A 26,462-nucleotide genomic window follows, 5' to 3' on the forward strand; every position below is an offset into this window, starting at 1 on the left:
TTGTGTGCACAACTTAGGTTTGTGAATTCCACTTCAGGAGCCAGGTGTCAAAGCACCCTGTTCAGTGTCACACCTAAACCTCCTTGTGGATACAGGCCTAGCCCACGCCACATTTTCCTGAACACAGGAGGAAGAGTCCCACATGGTTGTCCTCAGGCAGCGTCCAGGTGGGACTCATCTCAGCTCTGTGTTGAGCACTTGGCCTTGCTGTCATGGCAGGAGGGCTGAGGGGTTCGGGTCCCTGCTCAGGCCGTGTACTGTGAAATTTGTAACAAGTCTCGGAGCCAGGATTCCTGGCTGATTAAAAGCAAGAGGATGAGCGTGACCTAGTCTGGCTGTTAGTCTCAGGACAGGCATGCCAAGGGAGCAGGTCAGGAGCTCTGATCAGAGACTCTGGTGTGAAGTTTCTTGTCGCATGTTTACAGACGGCCTGAAGGGGAGTGCCTGTTCCTACCAGTGGAGCGTCTGTGTCTGGTGCTGTAATGGATTATGGCCAGATTATAAATAAATGGGTATTGCCCACAAACCACCAATGCTTATGAACATTATCTGTGTAACCAGCAATTTTGTGTTGTGAGGAGTGGGGCAGGATACTGGAATGCAGTTATTTGGTAGGTATTTTGGGAAAGGAGCATGTATTCTGCAAGCCAGAATTATAGCTACCTTACACAATATCCGACTGTGGCGTCAGATACACTTCCTTGGACAAATGCCCTTACACTCTGGGGTAGTATTTCAAGCCTCATGTGATTTCATTGTGGACATCTTGTGTGGTGGTGGGCTCTCGTTTTCATAGAGATCCTTCTGGTCCATGTTACACAAACACTGGCGTACGTGTTAGCTAAAGGATCTAGTGTGGATCAGCCGCATGAGGTAATGCTCTTGTGTAAGTGTTGTCACTGTTGTGACAGTGTGGCCATGTGGTGATAGGAGGCTCTGTTGTGAGTGTACTCGTAACAGCGTTTTCAGCTGGTTCAGATCAGACTCCCCAAACCACTGGCTGGTGAATTCTTAAAATCCAGCTGGCCTGTGCTCCCATGCCACCGCTCTGGTGCACACATGGTGAGTTTCTGTCAACTCAGCCGTGTGCAGGAACTGCCCCGTCCAGTGATGAACATACCCGAACACACGAGTAGTGCCTGCCAGGCCACCAGCTCCTTCACGTGTGTGGGGCAGGAGCTCCCCGTGTTGCTCCCAGGGCTGCCGGGATCTCCCTGCCACCCCAGCCCCTGTCACACCCTCACTTATCTGGCTGACACGAAGCTGGACTGGGGCTGCCCAGGGACCTTCATCGATCCCTCTGACTCTGGTGGGGTCGGGGCGGGCTCCTGCACTCCCGCAGCCTTCAGTTCATTATCTCCTCTCACAGAAACTGTCTGGGGAGTTCCCGGGACTGCCCAGGGAGTTCCTCTGGTGAGTCAGCACTCTTGGCATGTGCACGGCCCGGCCCTTATCCCCAGCTGCCTTGCGACTGCAGCTGGAGCGGTAATTCAGAGGACACCACACCTACTCGCTGCGCGGAGTCATTGGTCTTGGAGTACTGAGAGGTTTAGCAGAGGATACGTGATGCCTGTGCGTTTCCTGATGTGATCTGCCCGGCTGACCTGTGGGCCATGTCCCTTGATAGGCATGGATGGTGTGAGCATGTCTCGTGATAGGCACGGAGGTTTGAGCTGTGCCTGCCTTCACAGGCCTGTAAGGCAAGATAGGGCTCCAGGCCATTTCGTTTTCAGGACCTTCCTCTGAAGACAGTGTGAAGGACACAGATGGGATGGCCGTGCTTCTCCTACCCAGCACTCCGACCTGTGGGGATGCAGGGAAGCAAGGTGTGCAACACGCTGATCTTGCAGCTCCTCAGACTTACTCACATGGAGCAGAACAAGTGAAGGAAAAAAAAAAAAAGATTTTTTTCAGTGCTAATGTTGCTCAAAATCACTGGTATTATGAACTAAAGAGTAAGAACAGTGAAGGTGGGAATGGTGTAATGGACAAGCTCTCCAGAGCTGTCATATTTCAGAACGTGCTAACTCGTTGGTTGGCACAAGATCAGCTAGTCAGGATTAGAGTATCTAACCATTAGAAAACTTTGAAAGATTCACTAAAGCAAAAAAAAGGTCTTTGGAAGTTATGATTAATATGAGGTGCATAAGAAGAAAAGTATTTGTATTTACACTAGCAGTTGTGTGGCTGTATTTGGGGGGACAGAAACAGTCCACACTACCTCTCTGAGAAAGCCAGGAGTGTTTCCTTCGTTCGCAGTTGAAATAGCTCTCACTGTAAGGAGCGCAGCTGCAAGGAAAAGAGCACGATCTAATGACAGGGAGCTGCCTGGAGGTCAGGGCTCGGCAGTTCACTTCCCGGCTCCCCTGCTGACTCCCTGCGTGACCTTGAGCAGCGCGCTGCCCCGTGCCTCACTTTCACCAATGGACAGTTGGGAAACAAATCCTCGGTTTCCTTTGAGATTTATTTCTGTGAAAGACAATGTACACAGGGAAGTAGTATTATTCAGGGTTGAAATGCCACACACCTAGTGAACACTCAACCTCCCTCGTATTATTTAATTTAAATACAGTTAGCTTATGTCAGGGTTTTTCCCATGTTTTCATTAGAGATACGAGATAATGAAGACCTTTTTTTTCCCCTGAAATGCAACTCTTTATAACTTATAATGCCTTTTTTGGAATGTTTTGTAAAGAATAGTCTTGTCTATGAGGACAGTACAACATGTTAGATCAGTTTTCATTTAATCATGTGTTTCATAATTAATGTACAAGATTATGTTCGCTGTTTTTTTTTTCTTTTTTTTTTTTTTAAAGTGGAGCTTGAATAACAGCATCCTTTGCTGTGGTCTAATTACAAAACATCCTTGTTTTAGTAATAACTTTATTTATGAACATACTTTACGTGTCCCTCATAAGTTATCTTTCAGCTGCTGCAGCAGTGAGCCAAAGAAGAAAAGTTGCTTTAAGCAAAAGCTGAAGGTTACCCCGACTGGAGACTTGAGCTATTTTTCACAATGTGGGTTTGCAACTTACCTAGATTGTGCGTTGTTGGTAGGCTGGTTGTACGAAGAGGTGGCATAATGTTTCCTTCCCCTGCCTTCCCTGGAGAGAGGGAGAACTGCCTGACTGAGACAGTATCACTTAATATTCTACCTTGCTGGACTGGTGTGAGGAGTCATTCATTATTGCTTTTACAGTGCTCAGAAAACAGAAGGATTAAAACCTTTTATTTCCTGCAGACGTGGTAGGGCAGCACTGTGGCTGCTGTGTCTCAGAAAATTGTAATCCTTTTCCATTTGCATTTCCAGCTCTGTAACCATGTTGCTGAGATATATCAGTCATTGCCTTTTCTAGATTCAGCAATTTAGAAAGCAGCTGTTACCTTATTCATTAAAAAGGGAAGAAATAAAAAGCAAAGGCAGTGACTCTCATGTTAAAGAGCTTCTATTTATTATTTTTTTTCAAATTTGGTCTGCCAAAATTGCTTCCCTCTAGTGGCTTTCACATAGTATTTCTAAACATGAAAAAGTTGGTGCAATGCAGAAGTTTCTGAAGTTTTAAGCAAGACATTTCTTTGAGGAAATCTGTATTTAATAAAATTTAATTTCTTTTGGGGGTAATTAACCTGCAAAGCTCTAGGGACTTTCCAGCCATCAGAAACCCTATCCTAAAGCTCAGTTTAGCACAGACAGCTGCAGAACAAGTCTTAGCTTCTTAGCTAGCTATCCCAAACATTGTCTAGAGCGCTGCCATTCCTGCTGGTTGAGTGCAAGGCCACTGCTACAGAGACCGTACCAATCATGCTGAAATGTGTAAAACTCGCATTTAAGCCAAAATAATGACATAACCTTCTGAGCAGTGTATAATCCTAATAGGATTAAGCTTCAGCAAAGAGAAACATAAAAGATATAACCTAATAAAATCATAATCTATTCTGAATAAACTGTATTATACATGTTTGCTGAATGGATTATATAAGTTTAATGAAATTATAGTGTCTTATAAGCAGGATACAATAAGTAGTAATGGCAGCTTTTCTATACACAATGCAAGAGAGTAAGAAAGAAAATGGGGATTATTAGAAAATGAGTTTAGTCAAAACAATTTAAAATCAAAAGGATAAAGATAAAAATAGAATAATAATTTCTTAAATGCTGCAACAATGAACTTAGTGCTTCTTTGAGTGTATTAGTTAAGATCAAAATAAGATATTCAGGGATCTATAACTCAGAAGCATCCAGAAAAATGCCTGTAGTTTTTAGAGGAAGAAGGAAGACTTGGGTGGACATGAGGTTAGAGAGGAATGACACAGCTAAAAAAATGCAGAAGATTTGAGAAAATTTAACACTCTCTGAGCATCTGGTCAAATTTTTGTTGATACCTCTTTCTGTGTTTGTCCATTTCATCTCTTCATCTGATAGTGGTAGTGGATTCCACGCTGTTAACACTTCTGAGCCAGATGGCATATAGTCTCTCATGCTGAGATCATGCTGGAAATGTCATCTATGCAACGCAGCTGAGATATAGTCGTACTTCAAAATAAGTTTCTCAATTGTCGTCCACTTGGGCAACTTTGTTGTTGTTGTTGGGAACATTTTACGCATGTGAAACACAAAATGAAATATGCTTTTTTTTGCCTTTAAACATTAAAGCATTTCCAAATATTTTGATACTTTACGAAATTTCCATATAGTCTGTTGTAGTAATTATAAATGTTCTTATAGAAATTCTGACAGTATTAAGGAGGCTACTTGTAAAACTACATTAGCACAACCACATTAGCTCTGTGAGAACTGTGTGGCATGTGTTTGAGAACCATTACAAGATGGGCAAGAATCATGTTAAGACAGAATGGTCTGAGACTTAACCTCTCCAGTAAGCGTAGTGCAGTAAGGTGTTGGTGTTTTTCTGGGTAAAGTCATGGAATGATGGAGAGAGAAAGGAAGAGGTGCATGCAATAGGGTTATATTATACAGTAGATTGTTTTATTTCATTTGCTGGCAATTGTGAATTCTAATAGAGACTGAAAGGCAATGCTATAAAAATTATATTTTAGGCACCCACATCTGTTTTAGATTTCTGATTTCTTATTTAAGTTGCTGTAGTTTCCAGAAAAAAAGTCGCTTTCTGTCTGTCCAGATAAAAACACATCTTGTGTTCCAACAGGCAGAATTTTGCAGTACTTCTCTCCTTTTGGAAATACAAGGTCTCTCTTTAACTTACACAGCTGTGTCCCCTTTCCACAGTTCCACTGTAGGTACTTAAATAATTGGGCTCAAATGATTTAGTACCTATAAAAACTAGACCCGGGAGACAAATAGATTTATTTTCCATGCATAATAATTGCACGGTGGACTTTATTCTTTTCTGTATCTGTAAAATCTCATTGGTTTAAAACCCTGTCCTTCCTTGGTTACATTTGGACAGTCCTGGTGGGCTTCAGAGGAAAAGGCTACAGGAGGTTATGTTGAAAGTAAAGGATATTTAAAACAGTCCCCAAACATATATCCTATGGTAAGGGATTAGGCATGTTTTATAAGCTCTGGTTCATGTCATATGACTAAATCATGAAAATGAAGTTACATTTCCTAGTAAGGGCTTGGCTTCATGTGTGACATCCTGGTTACAGGAACCTACCCCCCACCGAAGGCTGTAAAGGGAGACGTGAGTCATTGTTGTGGATGAGGATTATGCTAGATATTTATAAGGCTGTCCGTCAGTGTGAAATATGTGCACTTACCAAATTTCTAATGGCTCCTCTGATAGAAATAAGTGTAATGTTTTACTGGTGAAGTTTAAGTTCTAATTTGTGTAAGTGAAAGAGAAGGAAGAAAAACATATTTCAAGATGCTTAACCATGAAACAACTTAGAGCAAAGTAGTTGCATTTAGTCTTCTTTTGCATTTAGTCTTCTTTTGGCTTACTCTGATTTTGTTCCCTTGCCCCTTACCTTTTTGCCTGTACATTGTGTATTTGGTTTCTCAGGCCGCTGGCTTGTGATGCGCAGGGGATGCGTTCCTTGTCTGTGTTGCATTGGGCTATGACATCGTTGAAATCTGCTCTGACAAACAAAACAGCCACGGCACTGCAGTCAGTGTGGAAGAAGATTGCTCCCAAACTGATACGAGGGCTGAACCTTCTAGGGTGATGCTGCTCTTCTACCTCTGGCCTTTAAAATACGAGTCTTCTTCCCCATTCCTTGCAAAGGAGTAATGATTCTGTGTAACACACAATGCTTCTTCAAGGTATTTGCACTTCAATTTACTTAATTGTAAACTTAGTAATTAGACATACTACACTGGTGTGTATTTTAATACCTCAAATGCTGTTGCTTCTTGCTTTTATGACTTTATTTCTGTCTTTCATTTGTCTGTAAGCACGAAGAGTTGTCCTTTTCTTACCTAAAGCCAGTGGCTTCTCTGGTACAAAGATTTAGCACTTGATTACATATTGTCCAGCTTCTGCTTGCCGTTCAGACTAACAAAGGTACAGAGAGGAGAGGAGGAATGTCAAGAGTGAAAGCCATGTGCTCGTGAGCACCAGTGGAGTGGCAGCAGACGAGAATCGGTAGCTTCATGCAGTCAAGAGTAGTAACAGATTAATAAATAGCTACAGTCCATGGCTTTGTTCTGTAAACACAGTACGTTTTCTATCAAAAATACCTTGTTGCTATTGCCTTACCTGGACTAGCTCATTGTATTGCAACTTCAGCTCATTGAGCTGCTTTTACAGGCTGCAGGATGTCTGCATGTGTTACAGGATGCAGGATATCCACAGGTGCCTGGGTATGGTCTAACACACTGCAATCGAAACTAAGCATGGTCCCAAAACAGAGTCCAGTCAGGGCAGAGAGATAAAAATCTGACTTAAATTATTTCAGTTTCTTACAACAGAGTCATCCTAATTGCTGAATCATATTACGCATTTTCATATTGAATAATAATATAGAGGCTGGAGGAAGGAAAGCAAAAGTGGCACAAGGCGATGAGGAGTGGTAACATACTTTGGAGCTGTAAATCATATTCAATTTATTCAAAAAGGAGGTCAGACCATGTTCTGAAAACACAGATTGGAAAATTTGAACATTACTTAATTTTCCATCCTTTTTTGTTATTTCTTGCTAATTTTTTGAGTGTTACTTGCATGTTTTATTCTGGCAGCCCTGCCTATTTGCCAGCCTGCTCATGTGCCTTATTTCATAGAGGGGTGCATGAAACACCTTGTAAATGCTGGCAATCTTTAAAAATGATATGTTGGAGGACAGTGAATTCTCCATTGTCAAAGAATATAGAGCAAAACGTACCTGTGAATAAGGCTGTGGTGGTACTTCCACAGCCTTTTCTAGTTCTCCTGCTCTGAGCTCTAAGGAATGCTTCTCATTGTGAGGCAGCCTGAAAGAAGAACAATCCACAGGCAATGAAATCCTAGATTCAGTGAATTTAGTAGGAGTTTTCTGCCTTGCTAAGGACGGTGACAGAATTTTTGCTGACCTCTGTTGTGCAGAGATTTATATATCTGCACTGTGGGGCTCCACGGCATGGGACAGAAGAGAAGCTGCATGGACTGAAGAAAGGTTTATGAGGAAATATATTTTCGGTCATTCAACCCGAAAGGCTGCGTCTAAGAAGTCAGGGGGAATGTGGGGGGGTTGTTGGCTGCTATCTTTCAGCGAGCATCTTGTGGAAGACAGCTGTACTGAAGCAAACCGTTATTATCTTGTAGGAGACAGACACGTACAATTAGCTTACTTGATCCTAATCATTCATAAGGTGCAATAAAAAATGAAATATTTTTTCTGATACATAATCTGAACAGATCTCACTGTTTGAGAAGCTTTCTTGGTTGCTTGGTTTCATCTTCTATTCATAGCTGTTTTCTCCTGCAGCATTTTAACAAGTTTTGTCTCTCCTCAGAGTTCTGTGTTACTAAAATACCTGTAGATGTCTGTTTGCATTACTTGCCATTACATAACAAATCTTAAAGGTACTGTAGTATCAAGCACAGTAGCATTTGCCCCTCTAGGCTTCAGTGGAAAAAATGGGGTCAGCAGGAAGTTAGTATTTTTTACCCTTGTCAATGATTTGCTTGTTTTTCCATACTCTGCTTACAAGTTTCTGCCTCTTTATCACTGTTACATGGTGTAAGGAAGGTGTGGCTGTTTCCTGTCATGTTGCATTTGTCATTTTTTAATCACTGTTTTCCTTCAAACTCTAGTTAGAGGCAAAAATTGGAGTATATTTGCTCTGAAGCACTCTTATTACTTACATTTCCAAGAAAAAAAAAATCACTTATTTGCTTAACATTTGGGGCTGCTTCTTGTATAGATTCACCACCTGCAGATTCTCAAAAGAAGGTCCTTGTTTTGAAAATGCGATCCTAAATCTGAGGTAAGGTCAGGGTACTTTGGAGCATATGGCTACAGAGGAGTTTCTTCTCCCTCGCTATGAACTTTTTACATCTGTTATGCAACATTCACACTGAGGAGTATGGACTTTGGAAATTTGTTTTATACGATAAACTGCCATTAGCTGCACAGAATCATAGGATCATTAAGGTTGGAAAAGACCTCCAAGATCACCTGGTCCAATCATCACCCTACCACCAATATCACCCACTAAACCATGTCCCTAAGCACCAGGTCCAGCCTTTCCTTAAACACCCCCAGGGACGGTGACTCCACCACCTCCCTGGGCAACCTGTTCCAATGCCTGACCACTCTTTCTGACAAGAAATGTCTCCTCATTTCCAACCTAAACCTTCCCTGGTGCAACTTGAGGCCATTCCCTCTAGTCCTGTCACTGTTATCTCTGGGAAGAAGCCGAATCCCAGCTCCCCACACCTTCCTTTCAGGTAGTTGTAGAGAGCAATGAGGTCTCCCCTGAGCCTTCTGTGAGCATCCTCTGCTTTCCCTATGCCAGACCCCCAAAGGATGTAAATTGTTACTAACTGTGGCTGTTCAGTTTATGCTGTTGAGATTCAGGCAGCTCTGGCCGTCCTTAGGCTAATCCTGAATGTTGATAGTTGTCAGATGAATTTTCTTGCACATTCTAGAAAGGAAAGAAAGTATTGTGATGCTTGTACACATGCTATTTGTATGAATAGGCTGGAAATGTTGCTCCCTGAACACTGTAGGATTTTTTCACTGGCTCTGTATGTTCAGCAATTCTCAATAAATATGTAATTTTCTCTTTCCTATATGTATTTTTATTTTTTAGTCTTTTCGTAGAATGGTTTCTTTCATAGCTACTTGCTGAAGACTTCGGGTACTGTCTTTCCCTTTAGGAATTTTCAGTTATTCCCTATGATATCATTGTATTTTCCCTTGAAACGGTGTGTTCGTTAAGAGGATAATGGGGAGAGAAGCTGTTCGGTTTATGATTGATTAGTGGATGTACGATTCCAATTCCCTTGGAAAGTGGGTGTGTGGTTGTTTGAGTCTGTGTTACTTTGGAGAGAGACCATTTCAGGGAATCATAGTTAGAGCTGCAAACAATCTATTAGTCACTCGTTCAAGCCCTGCCAGCGTAATATTGTTCCCTGCAGTACATTATTGAATGTTTTGTCCAATATCAGTTTGAATGACTCAAGCAATGAGGCTTCCACCATTTCCTCTGAGAAACTATTTCATGGTCTGGTAGAACTCCCTGTTAGGAAATATTTCCTGGTACTCAGCCTAAACTTCTTTACACCCAGATTGATCTCATTACCTTTAGGTATACTTTTTTTTTTTCAGTCCTGTCTTGAATCTCTTTCCTTCTTTGGCATTCACACTCTTGAGCGAATAGTGTAGATGGTATCATATCTCCTCTTAAGTCAAGCAAATACATAATTAGTGCTTCTATTCCTTCTCTCCAAATAGGCCATCTGTCTGGTGGAAAACAGGGCTGAGGATGGGAAGATTTTTTTTTTCTACTAAGTGCTTCTTTCAAATAAATAACATGAAAAAATGCATAAGGACTTTGTGCGATTATGTAGCTCCAAGGAGCCCCTACTTTGATTTAAAATGTTTTTCAGGAGTTACATAGAAAACATTAACTTTTCCAAAGTCATTTCAAGTTATACCTTTTTCTAGCTGAATACTCAGGTCCAACATTAGTAGTCTGTCACATTTCATGGCTTCAGGGAATGTTTTGCAATGTTGCTGGTCTATGCTCTGTGCTATTTATCAAGCAAATTATATGGAGCTACAGCAGGGAGAGGGGAGGGCAATGGAAGCAGAATTGCAAGCAGCTCCTTTATTATGTTGATGACAGAATATTCAGGGGCCATTTGAACGTCTGTCGTTCACAGCTTTACAGCCAGAATTTATAAGTATTTGGGTTATATGAGGATTGTTGAGGAAGGGAATGTACTTTAAGCCATCCAACCATTTCGCTTCTCTGGATTTCTTTCTAGTAGTCAACATCTCTTTGGTATTTCCTTCCTTCCTCCCTCTTTCTTTCCTCCCCTATTCCGAATTAGTGTTCTCTATCCTGAGGAGTTTTCTTACAGTACTTGTATTATAGTTCAAATTCTGCAAAGATACGTGCACTTAATAAATTGTATCTTGAAAAATCTAGGGATGTGCTATTCTTATTTCTTACAGACGGCCTGCTTTTTAGTATGAGGCTTGCAGTCAGGCAAACGCTTAGATTTACAATTAGACTTTTACACTAGTACTCCAGGCTTGTTTTGGAAAAAACATCTAGTATGTATTTTAAGTGTATGTGTATGGTTTTTGATGAATCACTGTGCAGTTTGGGAACCAAGCCCGTGTTTTGTTAATTTCTTACCTGAGATTACCCGATGCATGTGGGTTTGTGACCTGGGCTTCAAGCTCTGAGAGTAAACAAACTCTGTGCACTTTTTCTGAACTGTACTAAAAAGGATGAGCAAGTTGATACGTCCTCAGGCAAGAGCATTCCTGAGCTAACTTACTACAATTTTACTAAGCTAATTAAGGAAGAAAAACACAGTATCAAGCTAAGACCAAGTCAAGTTTGAACCAAATCGGTGAGTTCAGGTGATTAAACTAACAATTTAATACAAGAGATAATCTCACAGTGTTGCACACATAAACACACAAAAAAGAGGACAGGCAAATGGCAGACTGCCATCACGAAGTGAGAGCCTGGCTGACTCCTGCAGCTTGGTCATTGTGTCGCTGGTGACCCGAGCTGCAGTGACGGATCTGCCAGTGCCTGTGGTGCGTGCCGAGTCTCTCAGGAGGCCTCAGGCATGTTCTTCGCTCCTGGGCAGGGGGGGTCTCCAGGTTTGGCTCCTGGCACATGAGGAAGAACCGCTCATCTTTTTTATTTCCTTTGTTTTTACAGGCAGCGTTTCTCGCTTTTTCCACTGCTGAGATGAAGGCTTTGGGGCCTAGCTTTATGGGGTGAAGCAGGGGTGATCGTTGTAGTTCAGCCCCCAGGCAGGTGGCACCTGGCTGACGCGTGGGTGGGCTTACCACCAGCGAAACAGTCCTTCCATTTGCACAGCTTCCCCCAGAAACATGAAAAGCAAGCAGGGTCTTCCAGCTGAGGTAATGGACATGAAACCTACCAACAGCAAAATCAGGTTTCTTTTAATTTTACTAACTACCTACTTAGTGTATTTTCCCTGCACTGGCATCCTGGTCAGAGTGTTTATTTCAGTGTGCTCAGAATGTGAACCTTATGGACTAACAATTGGAAAACTGGTTTAGGTGAATACTGTACTTACCCAGATAACTCCCAGCCTGGAAGCACAAGGGACCTTTATGTTTAACGTGAACAAATTCTACTCATCTTGAAGTAACTGAGGTAACTTCCCCACTCCCTGACACTGTTCTGAGGTGCTATTCCTCACCTGTGCCTGCATCTGCCTCTGCTCTCTGCCAAAATCCGGTGTTTCCACTCCTCAAGATGTGTTCCCGTTTCTATGCAGGTTATCCAGGCTGTCTTCTTTGGGATCTGCGTGTTGACCGACCTTTCCAGTCTTCTCACTAAAGGAAATGACAGTCAAGAACAAGAAAGGCAGCTGAAAAAACTCATTTCCCTCCGCGACTGGATGATGGCTGTTCTGGCTTTCCCCATCGGAGTGGTAAGTGTGGTGTTAATCTGTGCACATCTTCACAGGCTGGGTGAGTGGTGGTGTTTGCTGGTTGTCTTTTGCCTGAAAGGCTTTTACATCTCTTCACATGAGACTACAGAGAAAGAGAAACATGGTAGAGGTGATTTTACTACTCTGTATTTATCACAGGTGTAAGAGAACGCTGATGTTGCTGAAATTATTTTTGGTTCATTAAAAAATGTACTTTACTATAGGAAGTAGATTGTAGAAGTGATTTCAAATGTGAATTCCACTGGTGGGTTCTTAAGAATCAGTCTGGGCTTCTTCTGCACCTTGTGTCATCATCAGTTGGAAAGAAAGTGCTGACTGACATGTTTTACACCATAACGACCTGACTGGAGCTCCCAGGCTGTGTGCAGTTCTGTCATGGAGAAGAAGGGAAGCTAAAATCCAGGTTGATCCTTGTTAATCCCATGGGGGATTTGGAGCTGACAGAAGAAATGGGGTAGGAAAAAAGGAGTTAGTCGGTAACGTAAAAAAAGGCACACAGAAGATATGGAATAATATGGTTTTAGATGTCTTTTTCAAAGGAAAACTATTCTTTGGATTGGATTCTGTTCCACTGGGACACTGCACTTCTCTTTCAGAGGCAAAAGGCGCTCAATGTCTTGAGGTGTTTCATACCACACACTGAAAAAGTCTGAAAATCCAGAATTTTATGTTTTTACGTGGGAGTGTGTCTGTCTCAGATTAGTTCTAAGTTTAGGCTACATTAAAAGAATGGAGAACCTTTCATTAAAGTACTGCTTTTAGTATAATTTGGATTGAAACTTGATTTCTGATTTTTAATTTCGATGTAGAGTAGTTCAAAATACATTCACTTTTTTCATTGTAGAACTACTAGAAAACTGCCTCAAAGTTTGTACCGTTTCAATAAAGCTGAACACTCATTTTCAATTAACAGCACTTAACCCAATTTATCAATATATCATTTATAATTTGTTATATTCAGAGATGCTTCATTACATGTGATTCTCAGTAATGTGAGATTTCACAATATATGAAGAAATAAAGAATGCTTTTGCAAGAAGTTAGAAAATGCAAAGCGTATCTGAAACCCTGTGAAGGTGTTTCCTGCATAAATACCCATTTGGTAGCCTTCACTTACTGTACTTGCTGGCCTACCTCTTGGGAACTGCCACAGTTCATGTTGGGGTAGCAAACTGCAGTTCTCCAGCCATGATAGAGGAATTAGTATCAAATAATACATTTTAAAAAATCTCTGAATAAGTAGGCTTGCAAATAGGTATTTTATGTGTGCAGAGATATATATGTTACATGTATATTTTGAGGGAGTTTGGGAATTATGAAGTAGTAGTGATTGTGATCAGCAGCAGCTCATTTTCCTACCATGTTAATACTAGAAGTGAAGAAAGAACAATATAACATTATTTGTCTTTATTTAAAGAGTTTAAGTGCCTTTTTCAATATACAAGTGTAAGCATCAAAACAATCTACAAGGATTCTCTCCTGCCTCCGTTTTAGCGCTGTTCTGATGTCAGTGTACTTTTCCACCCTTGCAGTGTTTCTGACCTTGAAACTTTCAAGATCTTGGAGAATATTAGCTTCATTTTGGCTTGGCAATTCTGAGAGCAATTTTCGGCTGCATGTTTTGTGGGTTTCTTTCATGCAGTGTTTTGCTTGCCACTAGTAAGCAAGGAATCACCACTAGTCATCCCCTGCTCTAAATGTACTGTTGCAAAATTTACACAGTTCCCAAGGGACATTTTGCATACCTGGAGCTAGCTTGCTTCTCAGTGGTTTCATGCAGAAACAACTTCTTACACACACACACACACACAAACACACACACAAAAAATCTAGAAAATAATCTAGAAAATAAAGGAATGGCCACGCTCCTTGAACAGATGCTCTTAATTCCTAAAGGTAATGTTTCAGTGGGGAGGTGGAACAATTGTTTACCACATATTCTTTCAATTTACTACTAATGAAGAAAGCCTAAAAAGGTTGTTTTTATTGTTGCTTCTTCTCATGGCTACTGAGAGACAAACAGAGCTTCAGAAAGTAACACTGGCCTCATTGCCCTGCCTCAGGCTTACATGTCTAACATGTAAGACACACCAAGGCAGCTCCTTCCCAAAACCTTACCCTCTCTGACAGCCATCACAGCTACCATGTGCCCAAGCACTAGGCAGTGCCTGTGGGACAGCAGACCCGCCACAGGCTGGCACCGCTTTTCTTTAATGTGGTTATGAGTAGGAAGGGTTTGCCTGAAAGTAGCAAATGTCTAATGCTGGTTTTGTTCTTTAAAGACCTATTTATGTGCAAGAAAATACCCAGTGAAATTCTGATATGCCAGGGGTGCTTGTTTAGGAAGAAGTTATTAAAAAACAGAGTGTCTGCAGGAAAAAAGTTAAAGTTCCCTTATTTCCCATATTCTCTTAACAGCTTCTTCACTCCAAAAAAATAAAAAAAAAGAACAATGTAAGTTCAAATGCGGATTTTTTTTTTTTTTTTGAGTCTCACCCACGTAGCTCTCCGTGGAGCTTCTCAGTGCTTTCCAGTAGCGGCATGAGGGAATATTCACACAGAAAAATTGAACAGATGTGAATAAAATCCTTGTTGGGTTTCTAATGTAACAGTACAGTGGCCATGCTTAAATACTTGTCAGTTACTTTAACATCTAAATTATTCTTATTGCTCAGTGTTTTACACAGGGCATATTTAGGGAATAATGCAAATACTAGGGGAACATTTTAAAGCCCACTAACTGTAGTTTCTCAAGAGCTATTCAACACATTTTTTCTTTATTTCCTGCTTACTGAAGCCCTTGAGACGACTTGCTCTGAAATATAGATGAGAAAAGGGGTTTCCACTCCCAAGTCAAACAATGATGTGTGAAAAAACACATAACAAACTACAGCATTTCATTTTTAGTACTTCCTTTAAAAGTGTAACATGTAAACCACCTGGGAAGTCTGACCACCAACCTCCTCCCACCTTCCAAAGGAAGGGAAAGAACGAGCCCAAGGGCAAACAAACTCCTTGGGTGGCTTTGCAACAAATCAAATCTTGCAAAATCTTTGCAGCAAATCAAATTTCTCCAGTGTTGTGCTATGCATTGCGTATCTCCAGGGGCTCTGATAAAACTGAGAGTTGCCAACCTGCTATTAGGTTTAGGAGCATCAAGCAATAAACATGAACCTCTTCGAAGGACCTAATGACTCCTGTGTACCTGTTGTTCTTCTTTTTAGTGTAGCTTTTAAGAGAATGAAATCAGAAATCAACAAACCAATTTTCTGTGCAGTAAAGTGTTATTCCATATGAAGTCGCTGGGCAACACTTCTGGCCCTTTTTAAGGTTCCTATAAGGCTGGGATACTATTCAAATGCCTAAGAGATCAGGAAGCATCCACCAAAAAAAAAAGTTTGCAATAGGCCTATTTTAGAAGTCTACTACCAATTCTTGTCTATTCTGGGTGCGCTTACCACCCCTTTATCATCCTGAAGGAGATTTGTGTTGGGAATAGTTTACGAAAGAAATGTAAGGCAAGCGTACAAGTCAAAGCCTATGCCAGTGTTTTAAACTATCCCTACTCTTTTCTATTTGTTTGACAAGATCATGGAGTTTCCAAGTTTCTTTTGCTACTTAGTGTTTTGTGTAAACTGTATATGGCTTTATCAGTGGTTATTGTGACTCATTTGTACCATACAAGAAGAGAAAGAGATAGAATGGGCATTTCTAGGTGTTTAAGACTATGTCTAATAGAAATAGAATGAAGAAAGAAAATGGATATTGTTACATATTAGAAGAGCAATTGCTGTCTAGAAAATCACAGACTGTACATTATTATGTAGTTTTAATAGCTCAGTTTGGGCCTGAGTCTAAACTGGCAAGAATGATCTCATTTGCATAAATTATACTTTTATGCTTTTAAAAAGCTGTGATGCTAAAGACAGAAAGCCAGGCATGCTTCCGTATCTCTGGTTTCTCTGTGGTATTTTAAGAAGGCGCTAGTGCAGTCAAAAGGAAAGCTGATCACCCTTCTTCTGTTGACAATTAATAACACTGATTAGAGATCTTATCCCAAGGAAAGATGTGTAGGCATTTGCTGCAGTCCTCTACTTACCTTGTTATTTTACTGGACTACAAAACACTTTTATTTCTGTAACTGATTCTGCCGTGCCAAAATCTTTCTATTCCAGATTCTGCCCTCATTGGTGGTGAAATAGCAACTGGTGAGGGAAGCATGAGCATGCAGTACAGCTGACTGCTGAACTCTCTTTTCCAAGGAGAGCCCTCCCTGGTTTTCAGTTCACACTCTTTGTGATTTCTTTCATTGGCCCTTTTGCAATTCAGTTGGTGTGATTCTGTGCTAGCGCTAGATCCCACATAAAGCCAGTAGTACCATGCCAGTTTGCACTTATGGCAGTCTGCTTTTAATAACAATTCACTTCTATATGTAATGCCTTTAACCCTCAACGATGCTCCCAAGTGATATATTTATACTTGCACTTAACCACAGCTGTCTTGGGAGACAGCCAGAAAACTTACCTTTAACTGCACAACGTGTACTTAGATGTAATTTTGTCAAGGCCAGAGTTGTTTTTTTTTACTTTGTCGTGAAGCCATCCAGGAAATGAGTGAACCTAACTGCAGCCCAGCCAAAACCAAAAATACATAGTGCAGGAAAATAAAGATCCACTGGGTTCATTCTTGTTTTGCATAACATTTCTTGGTTGGGCTCATCTGAAACAGCAAATTATGCAATTCGTTTCATTGGCTTCCCCCTCTTAGTTCCTTTTTTGCTTCCATTCACAGTATTTTGATAAAGCTTCTTGTTTTCCTTTTTGACTCACCAACCATTTCCCAGCTTGTCCTCTAAAATTGCCCCTGTGGCAGTGCCACATGTTCTCATGTCCTTTTCTAAAGCTTCAGAGACAGAAGACAAAAGCTTAAGGAGAATCTCCTTAAATGGGAAAAAAGAGTTTTGTTTTCAGACTTGTTTTTTGTTTCCGCTGGTGTGTATTTATTTGGTGATACTCCAGATGTCTGTAGCTACTCCATATTTTCAAACAATTTCCAAGGTTTGTTTGCAAATTTGAGGTTCCCTTTGGTCTGTAATGACCCTAGACAGGAAAGCAGCAAAAGAGGGACTCTTCTGTTTTTTTATGGTGCTTAACCTTATATTGTTTAACCAAGTCATCAGTGTCTTCAGAAGGTTGGCAGTCTTAGGATATTTCTATGCAAAGAAGTGTAAAAGCAATTCCTGGTGTCCGTTTTCTTCCTCGAATTCCAGACCTCGAGTTTGTGTGAAGAGGTGGTGGAAGAGTGACATTTGTGTCATTTTGGCTCGGGAACAAAGGAAAATAAAAGTACTGGACTCCCAGAAATAATCATTATGTGCTGCCCCTGAGCAGCCTGTTCAGCTTGGCTTTTGAGGGCAGTACCATGACTCTGGCCCTAACAGTAATGAACCGTGCCACAAGGAAGATGGGATTATAAGCGTAAGAGATGCAATTCTGAGCCTTACATAGGCAGCGTAAAGAAGCAGCTCCTTGCAGTGGCCTTGCAGTTCATGGCTGTGTGTGACCTTGGCAAAGCCCAGCTCAGGTAACGTTTTACCAGTAGCACAGTGTAGGAATAGCAGAGGTGGTTCTGAAGTACCAGAGCAAGAACTGCTTATTAATCAAAGAACAAATTCAGAAGCAGCCAAAGGATCTAAATAGGAAGTCCTCATAATAACTTTTTTTATCCAAATTGTTTATTTTTATAGTTCATTTTAGTTCAACAGTTCATTTGTAGGATTCATTTTATCCAAATGAACGAATTGTAAAGAAAGGCAAGGTGAACCATCCAGACACCGGGAGGGATCTTCCCCAGGGCGCTGTGTTGTCTCGTGTCTGGTCATCCTCTGGGACAGGCTGGTTCTGTAACACTCTGGGTTTTGCGCACTTCCTTTACCTTATGTCTACCTTGCGATAGTGCTTCGCTAAGCAGCGTTTGCCGTCTGTACCTCCAGATGGCTGCAACCAGCTAGGCTGATCTCGTTCCATCCATTGGCTGACTTTGGTAAAGGGACAGATGGCGCATCCCCTCTTTTCCTATCTTTACCTCCATGGCAAAGTCAATTGTTTTATGCTGCTCCACACAGAAATCGTAGATCAAAACATGCCAGCTATGTTGTGTTCAGCACAATGAGGTTCAGCGTAGTTCTGGGTGATTGTCCTTGCTGTAAAACTTCTTTGGAAAAAAGCATTATCTAATCTTGTTCTTCGTGTGCCTGAATCTCCGTGAGGTTTTATGTCCCAGTTGGTCTTAGCAGGTTCTCAGAGACCCACTGCAATAATGCGTGACTTCTAGGAAGCCTATAGAGAAGAGGATACTTTGCTTCCATTTTCCCCGCTGTTCAGCTATTCCTATCTTGGCACTCATGTGTCAGCAGGTGTGTATAGAGCTGGGCTGTGCCAATGCCAGAAGAGAGACTTCTTGTGGGGTACTTTACACTTGCAATATTTTTCGGGCTGTCCATCATACCCTATTTTTTTTCCTGGCCTCAGCGTACTAGTCAAATGGTCTCCGAGCTTATTCCGAGCAGGCACCGATAGCTGTCGTAACAGACGGGTGAGTGTGCTGGAAACCAAGAAACTATGTACTGTATGCACGCCGAGGGAACAGCGTACTGCTTCGGATCATTCACATAGCTGTCTGACCGAGGCGTGTGTTCCTGAGGCTAGAACAAGGTGCCACCGATAAACTGTAACCTCGGTTTTAGCTTTACAGACCTTACAAGCATATGAAACAACTTATACCTACGCTATCACACACTCATAATTTGCTGACCTCGCTGTGCTCACCCCATGTTTCTTGCACTTTCTCTCATCTCTTCCTCCAAGATTAGTCCTAATCCATCTAAGTAAGATCACGGGCCAAATCGGTTCAGATGTATATGAGTACTTCCTTGCTGATTTCAGTGCAAGTCATATCTGTTGTCTCAAACTTGAAACTCAGACATGTTGCTACAGCGTAGAGATCCCCTCAAAATTGTCACTGGAAAGCTCCTGGCCTAGATACCATTTTTTACTGCTGTAAGCAATAAGAGCTCAAATTCAAGGTAAAAAAAGCAATTGCATTTTAATTAGAAGGCTACAGACTGTTCTTTCCCCAGCTAAGGTAAGCTAAAACTATTATTTCTGTAATTTTCTGTGGTTTTATATTGTCTTTGCTTTTCAGACATCAGATTATCTTTAATGAATTAGTGACAATTTGGCAAATGTTGAGCCTAGCACAAACTTTATCTGAGCCATCTGTCCTGCCCTCAGTTTAGAGAAAATAATGGTCTTTCTTTGGGCTCCAAGTAAATAGTCTCTGACAAGAGCTAGGGCAAATTTTGTACTGACAAGCGAGGGGAATACTGGAACTCTTCTCTGTGCATCCCAGTCCGTGAATTGTGTGCAGACTGGCTGAAGTGTTAATGTTTTTTTTTAATAATGCTATTTTGATGGCTGACATTAAAAAGTGCTAAGATGAGTTTATAGGCTTCCGTTCAGGGATGAATGCTTCATACTTATATGTTTTATGAATTCCAAGTGATATTTTGCCTGATTTTCCATTTGTTTTCTGTCCCATTAGTGGTGGAACATTATTTATGCACCACATCTGCTACTAAAGTACAGTACTCAGTTGTAATTTGGCCACAGGCACATAAGTCAAAAAAAAGGGATTTTTTTTCCAGGCTGAAAGTCAAAAAAAAATTGGAACAGTGAATGCAAAGAATAATCCAGGTTCATATTATTGATTGGGTCAAAGAACAATTGTATCTATATCTGTCCATAGATCATTTGCTAAATGCCCCACTTTGCAATCTAGAATATGTAGCTAATTGCTCAGAAACATTTATTTAATTATGTCTCCCTTTTTTTTTTTTCCTAGTTTGTTGTGACGATGTTTTGGAGCATCTATATCTATGACAGGGAACTGGTTTACCCAAAGCTGCTCGATAATTTTATACCAGCATGGCTAAATCATGGAATGGTGAGTAAAGTGATGCAAATGCTTCCTTGTGTAAATAAAAGTCTAAGATTCTATGTGTATGACTCTGTGTACACTTAGCACTAATCTTCTCAGAAGTGATTAAGGAACATTGCTTGCAAGCGAGAATAACATCTTTCCTTCCTTGAGTCCTTGAGTCATTTGAATCCCTATTAGGTTGAAACAATGTGGAGATTAGAACTTGTGCGTCCTACATCCCAGGCTAGTTTTGGGGGTGGGCTGTTTTCTGTGATAGGGTACCCTTCCCAGAGTAATGCCATCCTGGTCATGTAGAAATTTAATCAAAAGATACTCTCCACAAAACAAAAGTGTTGACTTTGACAAATCTTGCTGCAAAATGACAGAAACATTTGAATGATTCTTTACAACTCTGTAAAAAGTGTTATTTGTGATGAAATATTTTTGGTAAAAATGAATGTTCAGAAAATCTCTTTACGTTTTTTGGACTTCTGTGTTTGTAAAAAAAAATCAAAATACTTTCTCATTTCTCAAGTATACCACACTCGTATAGCAGAACCTGTATCAGAGTTTTGTTTTTTTTTTTTTTAAATATGGAATTACATGCATTAAGGTAAAGGTGTAGTAGTTTTAAAATTGCTGAATCTGTACTCATAGAAGTAGTTTCCGAGAAGAAATTTGAACTTTTCATCCCTATCTGGTATGTCAGGTAGGACATTATTTCTCTCAACTGTATGTTTAAATGGTAAGGGGTACATTTTTGCAACAGGTGCTTACAACAGTTCATGCAGTATTTGGAGTTGAAAGGTGTAATGTTTGCTTCTCTTGCTCTGTTGGTGCAAAATATTTCTTTGGTATTTTGTTTTCCATAGCAAGGCATGGCAAGCCACTTTACACTGTTGTTCATCGGTAGATGACAACAGAGCTTATCCTTCAGCAGATCCGCAGCAGATCAAGATTTGTCCACTGCTGTTGACCTTGATAAATTGCTCCTTTGTGGAGTGGGGCTGATGGCATTGCTGTATATTCATTCCCTAAATTGTTTATGTTAAAGGAGCAGTATGAGAGTTCCTACTGATAAGAGGAGCATCAGCTTCTGCTAGATACTGCACTTTTTTATGATGTTGTGAGAAGAATGGCATGAATGATGTGTATGTGTAGAGCTGAGCAAAGAGACCGGTGACTCTTAACAGTGTTTGTTTGGACTGTCCTCCTTTGAGTTTTGAGGTCACAAACTGAACACTTGCAAGTGCTGCCAAGCCATACGTACATTTTTTCCAACACCACATCAGTGCCAACTCTGATGATGTTTCTTCCAGGTGACATTCCACATACTGAAAGTGCCTAACCTGTAACATTTTTCATGAAAGTGAAGCATTTGACAACAAGTGGTCCTGTGTATTCAGGAAGTCTCTTCTGTGCCATAACTAAAAGGCAATTCAAGTTCCTGCCGCTTTGTTAGAAGTATATAATTACTGGTAGATTTGAAGAAATCTTCTGTTTGAAATTTTTGGGCATAGCAGCATTTGCTGAGATGAATTGCATGCAGTCATCTTAGACATCTTTATTTTCAGCTTGGAATATTGTAGAAGGCATTTTTGAAAGTTCTTTGTAAAGGAATTGTTTGCTGTGTCAGTCTCCATTTATCCAAGTGTTCTTCAGCTCAGTCACAGGGAAGGCTCATGACTGTTGGGCTTTTCACCACCTTTCAGTCTAATTCTTTTTGATGTTTTAGCCATCATTTTATCTTCACCAGTTTTCATAATAATTAATTCTGATGCATTGCCCATCATAATGTGACGGGGTTTGGGGGATGAGGATGGAGATTCTGGGGAGAAATTGTTCTTCATAAACTACCGTGAGAATGCTGGCCTCATTTATTAGCAGAGTTACAACTTTGACATGGTGGCTTTTAGAGAACATGATAAAGGTCCCCTTGGCAAGAGGGTAGGACCTCTAACAACAGAGTTTCAGAAAAGTCAAAGTCCACAGCTATTGTTTTCTACTGAAGTAAACATTTATTCTCATCTTTTCTTGTACATTTTGACAGCAGCTGTGCACGCTTGGTGATAATTTTTCTGAACTCAAGAGTGGCTGTGCTGGAGCCTAACCTTGCACAACAAAACTTACAGAAGCGATTCATTACCCTTGGCAGAATGAAATCAGACAGGAAGAGTTGGGTCTTTCTGTTACTACATTGTTGTTGATAAGTTCCTGTTCTCTGTGAACATTCCCTACAGTGCCTGGTGCAGCTCCTAATGATTTGAGCTTAAATGCTAATTTCACATGTAAACAGTCTGTCCAGGTTTTTTTTTACTACTTTCCCTAAGCATGTGCTTAGAAAAAATAGCCACAAAAAGTGGAAGAATTCAACTAAAATGGTAAGAATGTCTTCCATGGTAAGAAGATTCCCTACTTTAAATGAAGTCATTTTTTCAGAAGTTTCTGACACGTATTATAACTAGCTGTAACAAGTTGCTCGACTGTCAACATCAGCCTGCAAAATCTACAAGGCGAAAAGGAAAGGTAAGTCATAAAATCTGTGGCTCTAATAATAGCAACCATTCTCAACAGTAATACGGACATATATCAAAATACTCTGGAGTGTGCATACTTTAAAACCATTTTAGGGTGACTATCTTTAAGGCTATATGAAGAAATTGTTTGAAGGGCTGGCCCGATTAAGTGCATTAGCCCAAGCAGAAGTACTCTGTGCAGCACTGTCTGCTGCTTTGTTAGTTTACAGTAATTAGTTCTCTTCACCCTTTTTCCTTCTCCTACCTTTGTATCCATTCTCTGCAGTTAGAACTTTGTCTATAATTAAAAAAAAAACATTTATTGAATTGATATTAATGTCTTGCTAGCACTCATACCACTCTTTCACAGAAACATTTTTTCAATATTAAAAATATGCCTAATTTAAAAAAAAAAATCTCTAGAAATGGAAAGCATAAGGGAAATGAGCCCCAGGGCTATGCAATCCCATTACCAATTCACTCTTAATATTACTCTTAGTATTGTGTATAAAGTTTTATAGAAACGGAAGAAGGCTCATCACAGTACACAAATGTCAAATCACAAACTATTTACCAGACTATAAAATTGCCTTTGGTTTTTCAGAATGATATTTCTATTATATATATGCCATAATAGTTAAAAATACAATTCTTGTCTACAGAAAAATCTGTGTAGTCAGTGGCACTTTCTGGTACCAGATGGTACCCCATACATACAGATTTGTGCACTTGTGAAAGACATGACTAATAGAGTTGTACTGTGCCATAAGGCTCTTATATTTCATCGCCTCAGTCAGTTGATTCATTCATAACCAATGGTATCACTAAGACTTGAGAAATCATGGGGGGGTCAAGGGCAGGGTTGCTGTTGATTTTAGCAGAGCAGGGACTTCATCTGTGTTTATTGCGTGAAGGACCACATCTGAATAGCTGATGTTAAGTTTCTATCAGTAGGAATAATCTACCTCTGTAAAGACAACTATTGAAGAATAAGGCTGTGTCTAAGCCTGGGTCTGTTTCTGAAGTGTCACGTTCACTTCCTGTATTTATTAGGTATTATGCAGATGAATTCATCTTTGCTGGCTACCATTTTAGCTGCCAAATTACTGAACTTTTCCGTCAAAGATGCTGTTCATGTTCTTGAGACTGTCATGCACTTTGAATCCACATCAACCCCTAATTCCATAGGCCTATTATCTATGAGAAATATTATTTCCCTATTTCTGATGTCCATCTATGTGATCTATATCAGTGTTAGGCATTTTTAATTAAAGGCTAACCTTCAGTGCTTAAAACTGGTATGTCACAGTAATAGAATTCATATCTGTTCATTTGTTTTACCCTTTTGTGTTGGGACTGGGTAGGATGATGCATGGAGAGCATCTGCTTCCAAAAGTGATATTCTCTTTGATATTAGCACAGACTATAAAACTAGAGGTTGCCCTTATTCTAACTGATGCCCACATAAACAGATCTGTAGTCTGAATTAATTTAAGCTTGAGCACTGTTGATTTTGAGCCAGGTTACATGGCAGGATTGCATACAGTATTTATCCAAGTTAGCATACCATTTCAGCAAGAGTCCTTCTGTGTTTTTCATAGACACTGTCCCAAATTCCTTTTAAAGATGTGAATCATCTTTTGTTTGTGGCAAGGAAAGTAAAATACAGAGATAGAGTTTACTTAGTGAAGAGTTTAATGTCTCTGGAGGTCGGAAACAAAGAATTGTCTTCATAAGAAAACTCTTTAGAGGAGAGAGGCTGGGGAAGGGGAATACAGTCAGACTCTGAGGAGCTGGAAAATTGATTATTGTATGGATTATGTGCCACTACAATCTGTACGCACTCTTTCTGTTCAGTAATCTATTCTTTTCATTCCACTTTTTGGAAACAAAGGCACTCAAGAGGTTGCACAAAACCAGGGACAAATAGCAGACACAAACAAGAGAGGAAGGAGCCTGTCCAAGTGACACATCTTTTCTTCTTTGTCAAGTTGCCTCTCTTTTTCTTTCTGGCTGCTCAGCTGAAAACCTCAGCCCACTGGAGAGTGGTACAGAGTCCTTCCCGCCACCTATCCGATTTTTGCTCTTCCTGGCAGTCTTGTGTTAGATTCAGTGGCCTTGGCTGGTTTGTTCCTTTTTTTTTCTGGTTGAAAGCTTTTTTCCTTAATGATTCAGTGAGCATAAAAATACAAAAGCCACGCAAAAATTAAAATTCATGTTAATCTGATCTGTAGAGATTCAAAGGTCTAAAACTGGCAATTTTTGGTGAAACTGCCTCATCCTCATTAGTCAGGTCAGTTGCTACACCATGCTCACTCTGATGTACAAACAAGGAGATGACCTTTCTTTCAGCAAAGTGTTTTCATCCAGTGTGTTGTCCTAAAATCCTCTTCATAAACGACTCATTTGAAGTAGTGTAGTATAGTATTCTTCTTGAGGATTTCCTAATGCACCAACATCCCATATGTGGGCTATTTTTACTCTATATACTGCACCTTGGTAATGTCTCACACTTATGTCTAGAAATCTAACCTGTTCCTAGATTTGTTTCTCAATCCAGTTTAGGGCTCTCAAAGATATTACAACTTAAATGCTCTTCTTGAATCATCTATAGTATTTTCTTATGTTAGGTGTGAATAAGATCTTCAGTGCTCCAGGAGGTAGTTTCCACTTGTTACATAGCTTGCAAAGTTTTCTGGTAGCAATCATGGAAAATTTGTAGCTTAATTATAAACTCCATTTCCCACAGAATACCCAGTTTTAGATGGCTATGATTTAAACATCTGTCTGAAGAAAAGAATATCATTGATGTTGGTCCCTTGTGGACTCAGAGTATTTATAAAAAAGAGTGAGAATAATCTTGTTGGATCTGTACACTCCTTGCATGTTCATACTGTAGTTAAGCTGCTGTGTCTGGTATCTCTCCTCATTATCTGCCAGCTCCACAACTGGAGCATGAATACAGTAGGACCAATTATCCCCCCACTCTGGGGAGAAGAAGAGCAATCGCATAAAAATGTTGTGGTTTTGTTTTTTTTTTTTTTTGATTTTCTGTTACTTATGTGAAGGGCATGGAAATTGGTTGTATGTCAAAATTTGTGATAGCTAGCACTTCCAAATTGAGAGAGGCTTCTAGATAAAGAAGACGGAATTACGTGGGTGGCATCCTCTGAGACCATTAGGAAACCCCTTTCACCTAATGCAGTAACAGCACGGTGTTTTTTGTGGAGTGGGAAGCTGGCCTTAACAACGCTGTATAGCTGCCAGAGGAGACTCTTCACAGTAAGCTGAAGACAGGTTTCTAACTGAGCACAGGTGCTGAATGTTTCTGGTTATTTGTTATCTCTAGTAATCTACAAAAAGCACACACACAGCCTCCTCCCCACACATAAGCACCCAACACACAGTAATGATAGACCTTTAGTAAAATACTGTTGAGTTTTTATGTTAAACCTGTGAGCCCTGTTCTAGAGGTGAGCATTACAAATGAAAAGCGTGAGAGCCAAGCTCCCCAGATCAGATGTTTTTCTGAAGCTTGCCTTCCTTTGTTGACAAGGCAATGTAACTCAGCCTGTTAGCACAGAGGCTGAAAGCCCGTGGTGTCCACACCAAAACAAGGACAGTGGCTGTCAAAGGGGAGAGAGCAAAAAAAGAGGTTAGGGAAAGATAGTTGGATGAGAGGAAAAGATAGGTATGAGGAAAGAAAAGAATATAAAAGTCAGTTGATACTGTTCCAACCTAAAAAGAAGAAAAAAGGGCGGCTGAGGCAAGTGAATAAAAAAGGAACCAGGAAGTAATGTAAACAAGATGGAAGAGACAAAATGATAAAGAGGATCTTGGGGAGGGGAAGGACGAGGAAAGGGGAAGCAAAGAAAGAAGAAAAAGA

At 40.4% G+C, this 26,462-nt stretch overlaps 1 protein-coding gene across 2 annotated transcripts in view; it reads left to right on the top strand.

The window, feature by feature from the left end:
* AIG1 (androgen induced 1) overlaps positions 1-26,462 on the top strand; it is a 123,549-nt gene that overhangs the window by 25,045 nt on the left and 72,042 nt on the right. For both annotated transcript variants that reach the window (XM_035538866.2, XM_035538867.2), the window contains exons 2-3: positions 11,904-12,059; positions 19,983-20,084. In XM_035538866.2, the coding sequence (XP_035394759.1) occupies positions 11,904-12,059; positions 19,983-20,084 (258 nt within the window). The remainder of the gene's footprint in view (positions 1-11,903; positions 12,060-19,982; positions 20,085-26,462) is intronic.

Source organism: Cygnus atratus, chromosome 3, assembly GCF_013377495.2.
Source record: "Cygnus atratus isolate AKBS03 ecotype Queensland, Australia chromosome 3, CAtr_DNAZoo_HiC_assembly, whole genome shotgun sequence".
NCBI lineage: Eukaryota > Metazoa > Chordata > Aves > Anseriformes > Anatidae > Cygnus > Cygnus atratus.